The 9,777-nt window shown below is 40.0% G+C and overlaps 1 protein-coding gene across 4 annotated transcripts in view; it reads right to left on the reverse strand.

Moving 5' to 3' along the window:
- The window catches only part of esamb (endothelial cell adhesion molecule b), a 79,978-nt gene that overhangs the window by 5,202 nt on the left and 64,999 nt on the right, over positions 1 to 9,777 (reverse strand). For all 4 annotated transcript variants that reach the window (XM_036964915.1, XM_036964914.1, XM_021588083.2 and 1 more), the window contains 2 exons: positions 6,935 to 7,136; positions 6,417 to 6,572 (listed from right to left, as the gene is read on the reverse strand). In XM_036964915.1, coding sequence (XP_036820810.1) covers positions 6,417 to 6,572; positions 6,935 to 7,136 — 358 coding nt within the window. The remainder of the gene's footprint in view (positions 1 to 6,416; positions 6,573 to 6,934; positions 7,137 to 9,777) is intronic.

Here is a 9,777-nt window from a genome sequence, read left to right on the forward strand (position 1 = left end):
TCTAGAGATTTGAGACTGGGACAGAGGTTCACCTTCCAGCAGGACAATGACCCTAAGCATACTGCTAAAGCAACAATTGAGTGGTATATGGGGAAACATTTAAATGTATTGCAATGGCCTAGTCAAAGCCCAGACCTCAATCCAATTGAGAATCTGTGGTATGACTTAAAGACTGTTGTACACCAGCGGAACCCATTCAACTTGAAGGAGCTGGAGCAGTTTTGCCTTGAATGGGCAAAAATCCCAGTGGCTAGATGTGCAAAGCTTATAGAGACATACCCCATGAGACTTGCAGCTGTAATTGCTGCAAAAGGTGGCTCTACAAAGTATTGACTTTGGGGGGTTAATTCCAGGTTGTAAGGCAACAAAATAGGAAAAATGCCAATGGGGATTGTTAGAGCAGATTTGGACATATTTGTATAAAAGACTGAACATACCGAGCTCCATGTATATTTGTGTAAATATATTAAATATTAATGTATATGATGAAATATTAGGTACGTACCTTTATGATTTATATTTACCTGATTGAGATATATTAATGAAGTTAGTGTAACTCAGTTTTTGCCCCCCCCTTGCCTATTCATTGTATTGTGGTAAGTGTGTTAGGATAAAGGCAGGAAGTTGGGCCTTCGGGAGAGGGAGTCCTTGCTAGATGCGGGAGCGGTATAGTTTGACCATACAGACATACAGACAGGTCATAATATGTATTTTCCATATCAAGTATTCTATGCTTTAAGTTGATTGGAGAATCATTTATTTGTTAGATATAAGAAGAATAAACATTTTTGTCGCACCATATCCCTGGATGTCATTGAATGTATGGCCGTTTGGAAACCTTGAGTGTGGACTGTATGCGTACCAAACAACCCCGCTTCAGGCTTGGGCAGTGGCTATGGTAAAGACGAAAGGAAGCCACTACAGGGGTGAATACTTTCGCAAGCCACTGTGCAGGGGTATGAGGTAATTTAGGCAGATATGTACATATAGGTAGGGTTAAAGTTACTAGGCAACATGATCGATAATAAGCAGTAGCAGCAGAATATGTGACGAGTCAAAATAGTTAGTGCAAAGGGGGGGGGGTCATTGCTATTTGGTTAACTATTTAGTAGTCTTATGGCTTGAAGCTGTTCAGTGTCCTGTTGGTTCCAGACTTGGTGCATCGGTACCGCTAGCTGTGTAGTAGCAGAGAGAACAGTCTATGACTTGAGCAGCTGGAGCCTCCACCCATATATACCAATATAAAGAATCAAGAGGGAAAACAAATGGATATATCTTCATCATATGTCCTGATGCATATCATAAATGGTTTATCAAAGCAACCCAGTAAGTCAACCAGCGCCGCTCAAGTAGAGAAGCTAAAGTTCACAATAGGATATCAGTACCTTTACTAATGACCAGACTAGAAAATCCTATAAATAAACTATTGCATACAATGTCCTCTGTCCTAAATTGTCATTGTGACAAACAGCTGTTTGTCCCTGTCCCAAAGTCTAGGAGTGAACTGCTGGCTGGGATTCTTGTTTGATAAACTCAGCATGCACCATCTGCTGTTCTCTCTGGGAGGGTGGGGGAAAATCATTACGCACGCAAAGCACACAGACTACACAACGCAACGGTGCTACTACTAACTTCAAACTGCCTTCATTTTGCTGGTCCCCAGGAAGAGTAGCTGCTGCCAACCCTTACCCATTTATCCATAATAAACTATACAAATACCTACTTTCATTGGGGAGATATCATTTGCGTCAATGAGGATTCAATACAACTATACTAAGTACATGGCCTGACAGTGATTTGTGTGCCAGATGGACGTGCCTGTAGGTGTGTTCAATAGGCACCTGCCATTAGTAACTCTGACGAGAGGAACCAGACAGAATTGCTACAGATTAACGACAGATCAGCTCATTCTTAAACTTGCCAGATTCTCAAAATTGCACTGCAATCAAGATCCAAAGACATAGAGATTGGTGATATCAGATCACCTACAGGTCTATACCAAGAGTGTATTGTACTGATAAAAATACACTGAAATCAAACTAGGAAGTAACTACAGTAAAACTACAGTAGCAAGTGACTATCACCAACATTTCTACAGCCAAGATCTAAGAACGCAAGAACACAAACAAACTGACAGTATTTATGCCAACTGTTAATTGTGCACCTTCTCATGTTTCATACATATTCAGAATGTTAAGACACAATCTTAGTCAACGTACAAGACAAAAAGGAAACACTTATTCTGGATTCAATCCAAACTCAATGATCTCAGCAAATGCAGCAGAGTGCTCCTTGCAATCATAGTTTGATTGAATCATTGAATGTATATAATTTGATGCAATGGACCAATGACAGCCTTTATCTACGGCCTTCATATGTAGCCTACCTTTACCTTCACTACTTGACTTTATTGTTGCCTTTACAGTCATGTACCATTTATTTTATATTAGTATATTAATTACTGTGGATTTTCATACTTTTACATTGTATTATTGGAGCATGTTATGAACAGGTTAACTAACCTACAGTTCAGTGGTTGCTATGTTATTAAGTAGTTTCATCTTCAGGCCAGATGGCTAAGGACCAAAGGGTGGTATCAGTTGATCCATATCAAAGGAAAAATGTTCTATCAAGCAAGTCTAACCAGCCTGGTCAAAGACATGTAATCTCAGATCGACTGAGCTCATAAGGGCAATGCAGATGTATACAAGGCAAAGGCATTGGTAAGGATTAACACAGACATGCTTTTGGATGAATAACATATTAAATTATTCTAAAGGTTCAACTTTACAGCTGTGTCTGTCTAGTGGGGGGCAGTTTTGTTTTACATGGGGATGGGGGGTGGTGACACCAGCAAGATTATAGAGAGCAATAGTAATGGCATCTTTTCGTAGGCACAAACTCAGTTATGGCTCATTTGCCAAAGTCTATGGGGGGGGGGGAATGTTTTCTTTTTGAGGGTTTTAGGATAAACGGCGAAAATAAGGTTTGTGGTAAACACAGGCTTAGGATATCTTATACGGTTCGTTCAATGAGATAATCTTTGTCAGCTAACAGCACATTTGTGAATGTTGTAATCAAAACACAAACTTAAAGGCTTCATAATTTCTAAAAGTCATGTTAACTGGCTGATATTATCTCATAGATCAAAACATATAAAACCTGTGTTAACCTCAGACCTTATTTTCACCAATTATCCCAAAACCCCATTCTTTCTCAATTCATTTGCCCTATAGGAATGGCTGAACAAACCAGAGGTAACTCACTTCCATTTTTTAGGACTACAGGCTGGCGAGCTCTAATATTATATAGGCTGTGGGGCTCTACAGGCTTCTGCATCCTAGAGTGGGTTGGGGGTGTATTTGTGAAACCCTTACCCATGAACCCTAGAACAAGCAAGGGCGAGGGGCAGGCTCTCCATTCTGTGGTCATGCAGGAGAGAAGAGTAACAGAGACAGTGACGGAGAGAAGGAGGGCTGGTACAGAGAGAGCGATTAAATAGGGAAAAGAGACATCAACCCCTAGCCCTTACAAGGGAGTTGTAAGGAGTTGATAGTTGCAAAAGTTTGCAAGAAAAGAGTGATGAGACAGAGGTAGTAGAGAAGGAGAGACTGGGAACACAATAGAAACCCAGCATATTAGATTGAAGCAAGAGACACATGCTGATTGATTGAGGGAAGCTCGCTATTTTAACAAACCAAAATAGCTCACGGTGTGTCAGAAATATTGTTGCCATTTTCACAGTGGAACGCAATACCTGGAGGTGACGTAAAAGGGATGGCTTTTGATTAATTAGTAAGTTGTAGGTGTGGCAAGGCCTTGACCACTCCATAGCTAATTTTAACATGCTCTATGGTATAAAATGTGGTGGATTCAAGGCATGCACAGACTGACATTGTGTGTTGTCATTAAGGGCATGAATGTTCGTCCTAGTCCATTGTGATTGGTGGAGTATAGTTTTTTCAAAACCAACAGTGACCTAATAGGCCCTAATAGTAATAACAAATGTATCTAGTTTATTTGCTAAATATGTTAGAAATGTATGTATATTATAAGTAAGTATGGAATTATCTTACACAGCACTTTCGTAAGCGGAAAAGGCCTAATATAGGCTACAGTAGGGTAAATTGCATTGCATCATGTGCGAGCCATGCAAGGATATGTCAATTGTTCTATAAGCATGATTACATTTGCAGTTACATTGATATAGCATTACGAAAGATATTTTATATAAGCTTGGTTTTAAATCAAATTAAATTAAACAAGCAGACTATTTGCTTCAATGCTTCTAGGTAGAATCGGGTCACATGGTGTCAAATCACATCTCTTGTTCCATTGGCATATGGGCAATTTAGGTTAGACAATGTGCCACCACTGACAAAGTTATTACCATAAAACAACTGAAAGTTGCCAAATTTGGCAAAAAGAATTAGCCTACTGCTGCTGCTGGACCAAAACAATCCAAATGAACACTTGTGTTTGATAATACCAACCCCTTACGCTTAGTCAAAAGTAGAGCCCTTTAGAATGCCAGTAGAGCACGGGGGTGGAGGCTCAATGTCACAGAGAGCATATGCCAGGTCAAAGAGAAAAATACAGAGGATCAGAGTGTTCAACTCCTAGAGACTATGCAGATTTGTCTGTGTGTGTTTGGTGGTGCATTCAAACCCATAGTCCTTGATATTGTGTCAATCAGGCAGTGAAACAGATAGTGTATTAGATGGGTGATCTATAGAAGAAGCGAGATCAGAGAAAGAGCTATTCCAATACTTGGGTCAATCAGTGTAAGCCTCATTATTGCTCAGAAACAGCTGGTGCTTTCATGATAATTGTTTCCACTGTATTTCTACAACTCTTCACAAAATAATACAATATAACAGGCATATGTGCAGTATCGTATCAGAAATAAACCTCAATTTGATATTTTTCTCCCTCTGCAAGTCTGACATGAGCATGCAGTGTGTATGTGGTGACGTTTCCCAGTCTATAAAGAGGATTAAGTGAAGCATGTTATGGCATTTCAAAGAAAAAAAAAAAAAAACTCCCCGAATTTTTTTTATAAAAGAGAATCCGCAATCCCACCGCCAGGCACCAACACACCACACATTAGTCCTCAACATTTTCTGAACACATCTACCAGTAAAAACATGGAAGAACAATATGCCACTATGGCTGTGTTTACACAGGCCGCCCAATTCTGATTCTATTGGCCAAGGAGCTGATCTGATTGGTCAAAAGACCAATCAGTGGAAAAATATCAGAATTATAGGCTGCCTGTGTAAACGCTGTCAGATCAATCTGAATCTCTGAAAGTATATATTTGTTATTCATTTGGAATTATCGCCATCTTATGTCAATGGATATTTAGAAGCTAGGTATTACTTAAAGAGCGTATCAATTTATCTATTTTAGTTCTCATTTTGACAATCTTATTGACAGGCAGGTCGGCAGTTAGCCTAGTGGTTAGAGCGTTGGGTCAGTAACGAAAGGTTGCTGGATCAAATCCCAGAGCTGACAAGGTAAAAATCTGCCGTTCTGCCCCTGAGCAAGTCAGTTAACCCACTGTTCCCCCGGGCACCGAAGACGTGGATGTCGATTATGGCATCCCCCCGCAACGTTCTGATTCAGAGGGGTTGGGCTAAATGCAGAAGACACATTTCAGTTGAATGCATTCAGATGTACAACTGACTAGGTTTCCTTACTACAATAACCCATATGGAGCTGCTGTGAAGAGGACAGTTTGCATTGGCTAAAAATATATTGCACCCATCCACAGTAGTGGCAGGTGTTTTCAGTGCTAGTTAGTTGTGGCTACTCTGCATCACATGGTTTAATGCTATACATTGGTGATTGATGGAGGTGAGCTATCCTTTGTGATCCTCAGCTCATACAGTACAGTACATACACTGAGTATGGGTGAAAACTACGATCCCTTATTGATGTCACTTGAGACAGATTGAGACATGGATTGTGTGTGTGCCATTCAGAGGGTGAATGGGCAAGACAAAATATTGAAGTGCCATTGAGCAGGATATGGTAGTAGGTGTCAGGCACACCGGTTCGAGTGTGTCAAGATCTGCAAAGTTGCTGGGTTTTTCACACTCAAATGTTTCCGGTATGTAATGTACCACCACCCAAAGCACATCCAGCCAACTTGACAACTGTGGGAACCATTGGAGTCAACATGGGCCAGCATCCCTGTGGAATGCTTTCAACACCTGGTAGAGTCCATGCACCAACAAATTGAGTCTGTTCTGAGAGCAAAAGGCAGTGCAATTCAATATTAGAAAGGTGTTTTGTAAACTCATTAAGAATTGAATCCATACTGATTGGGACTACTTAGTATTAGGATGAAACGTAACTGAGGCAGAGAGGTAATGTGATTGGCTAACATTATTGGTAAAGAGAGTACTCACTCTGCATGGGGGAAAAGAAGACCTCTGACATGGGGGCATTCTTGGTCCATTTGTAATGAGGGATGGGTTCGCCCAAACTGGACTTACAGCTTAGTGTCACATTGCCATTCAGCACAGATGACCCAGTCATCGTGCACACTGGAGGCGAGGGAGGGACTGAGAGCGAGAGAGAACAGATAGACAGATAACAGTTAGAAACAACAGAAGAGTTAAGAGAGAAACAAATGAAAGGATTTGGTCTACTACAATTGACCCCCTTTTGACCTCCTGAAGTATTGTATTAATCCATTTCAATTGAACAGGGTATTGTATTTCTAAGAATGGTGGCCACACTGCCTAAGGTAAAGGAAATTTGCCAACACTATCCATCTGTTGAAGCTGTGGGAAAATATTATAGAGACAGCCTAGTGCATATGTACAAACTGTAAAGTTTACATGTTTGTGTTTCCTTCTGAGGCCTGGCCCAAAAAACATTTTTTTGGAAAGTGCCAGAATGAATCTAGGCGTCCGGTCGGTACCTTTGACATTGAGGCGCATTTCTCCAGAGAGTCCGGCGGCTCCAGGGATGATGACATTGCAGAGGTATCGTCCCGAGTCTGACTCCTGGGTGTTGTTGATGTAGATGGAGAGATTGGACGAGGGCATGGACAGGCTGAACCCAACACGCTTCCTGAACTCAGGACTACCTATCCCTGGCTCACCGTTACTGTAGGAGATGACCTGCACAGACAGACAGACAGACAGACAGACATGGGAAATAGTTTACAATAGGGAACGCAATGGTAGATTGTGTTCCCTATTGCAATTCAGGAACCAAATGTACTGTCAGCAATTATTTACACGGATGAGTACTCGATTCCATAGAAGCCTTCTAGTAGCGCCAGCACACTGTATCTAAACCCTACATATTGTTAGCCTTTTTCGAGACAGCATTTGTGTTGCTTGTCGAGGAGAGAGACTAGCATTTTTGCAACACGAGAGTTTGTTGTAATGAAAACCAATGCAAGTAACTACATAAATACCGGTTCTCTAGATATACAATACTGATATTGAGCTGAAATACGATCTTCGGTGTCATCTATAGACAGTCTACACAGCCATACAGATTAACTGTACAACAGAAGTCAACGTCCTTCATAAAGATAATCCTGATATGTATGTGCAGATGGTGGAGTTAGAATTTTTTGACTGATTTTCTGTTAGAGATAAGCTCACAGGCCATGGCCAGTGAAACTACCGAGACTATCATTGAAGAAACATGCGCACACACACACACACGTTTTCTAAACATACAGGACATACATGCAACAAGGCCACATTGTTACCACATATTTAGTCTGGATCTATAAAAGTAAGGAGCCATCGGGCTTGATGTTGAGAATAATCCTAATATAGTCTCACACAACTACATGTGTAGGCCATCATTGTAAACAAGAATTTGTTCTTAAAACTGACTTGCCTACTTAAATAATGGTTACATTTATTTGTATATATAAAAATAAGCTAAACTCTAAAGGTGGAGGTAAACTAACCTCATACCCAGGCTCAAATTTCTGGCACATAGATCCTGGTAACACTGTGCTACAGTGGGACTTGAAAGGGGTGTGGTTATTTAAATTGAGGTGGGAATGGGAGCGAGCCTGCTACAGCTGTATTAGATGGGACCAATCAAAATGTATGTTCTATCACATGTTATCTTTGGGAAGACCAATTGATTTTGAGTTCGGGCATAAAGTTTATATGCAAAAACTATTTCTAAGATGCGTATTTTCAGATTTTCCACTTTCTAAGATGCGTACGCACTTTGAATTCCCCAATGTAGGGGGGAGGTTCTAAGGGTTATGCTAGATTGGGATGCACTGAGGTGCTGTGAAACCAGACGGCTCGACAGAGAGAGCCGGCTGGTGGACGAGATTAGAGGCAAACCAACCAACTTTGAACTATTAATCTTCTTCATCATATATTTTTTCATTTTGTGTGAAAACTTAAATATTTAAGCACAAAAAAAAAGAAAAAAGATCTGACAGCTTTCAACTGTGTAGTCTCCAATCAGTGCATTGTTCCATGTTGAGCTGTTCAGCTTTACATATTATAGTGTGAAGCTCCTTTTGTTGTCTGTAATGTGTATAAAAAAAGTTGCTCTATGTACATACAATACCTGTAGAAAGTCTACACCCCTTAAACTTTTTTTACATTTTGTTGTCTTGAATTTAATCCCTTATTAGATTTAATTTTTTTCTAAAGATCTACACAACCTACTCCACATTTACATGAAAATGTTCTATAACTGCAATATCATAATTGAATAAGTCTCCACCCCACTAAGATCATACTTTGTGGAAGCATCTTTGGCAGCCATTACAATTGCAAATTCTAATCATTCTAATTAAGATCCTACCAACTTTACACAAATCTTAGAGCAACATATAGCCATCTATTTTCAAAATTGCTCAGGCTCATTAAATTTGGTTGGAGAACATTGATAGACAGCGATATTCAAACCTTTTTAAGCTGATTTCAGTCAGAACTGAGACTACACCACCCAAGAACACTCAACATCTCTTGGAAAGCCATTCTGGTGTGTCTTTGGTATAAAAATGTGTGTTGTTGTCTCACTGAAAAATAGAACAGAATGGATGATTGAGTGGATTTTTTAACACAGGTTTCTTTCTTTTCACTTTGTCATACAGGCCAGTAATATGGAGTGAATGTAATGTTGTTGATCCCTTTGTATTTTCAAGTACAGTGGTGGTAGCACCCTGTTATGAGTATGCTTGTCACCTGCAGGGACTGGGGAGTTTGTTAGGATCAAAAGAAATATGAAAGGAGCAAAGCCCAGGTAAAAAGTTAGAGAAAAACCCACCTCAGTCTTGAAGACCCTTGGATTGGTTGATTTTTCTGCGACACAATTCCATTAATGTTTTTTGAAAAGACACACCAGAATGGCTTTCCAAAAGGTGTTGACTGTTCCTGAGTCTCAGTCCTGACTTAAATCTGCTTTAAAAAAATCAGATACAAGGCTTACATTTCGCTGTCTATCAATGATCTCCAACCAAATGTACTGAGCCTGAGCAATTTTGACAAAAACAATGGATATAGGTTGCCCTAAGAGTGCAAAGCTGGTAGAATCTTAATGAAAATGATTCACAGCTCTAGTGGCTGCCAAAGGTGCTTCCACCAAGTTTTAATTCAGGGGGTGGAGACTTATCCAATAATGATATGCAGCAAAATGTTTTAAAAAAAGTTAAAAGGGGGTGTAGACTTACTATAGGCACTGTACATTCCATTAAGATTAAGATTATTTTATTGGTCAACTGCACACAAGATCCTTTTAACCCAACCCCACCAAAAGACACACATA

Source organism: Oncorhynchus mykiss, chromosome 27 (assembly GCF_013265735.2).
Source record: "Oncorhynchus mykiss isolate Arlee chromosome 27, USDA_OmykA_1.1, whole genome shotgun sequence".
NCBI classification, from domain to species: domain Eukaryota; kingdom Metazoa; phylum Chordata; class Actinopteri; order Salmoniformes; family Salmonidae; genus Oncorhynchus; species Oncorhynchus mykiss.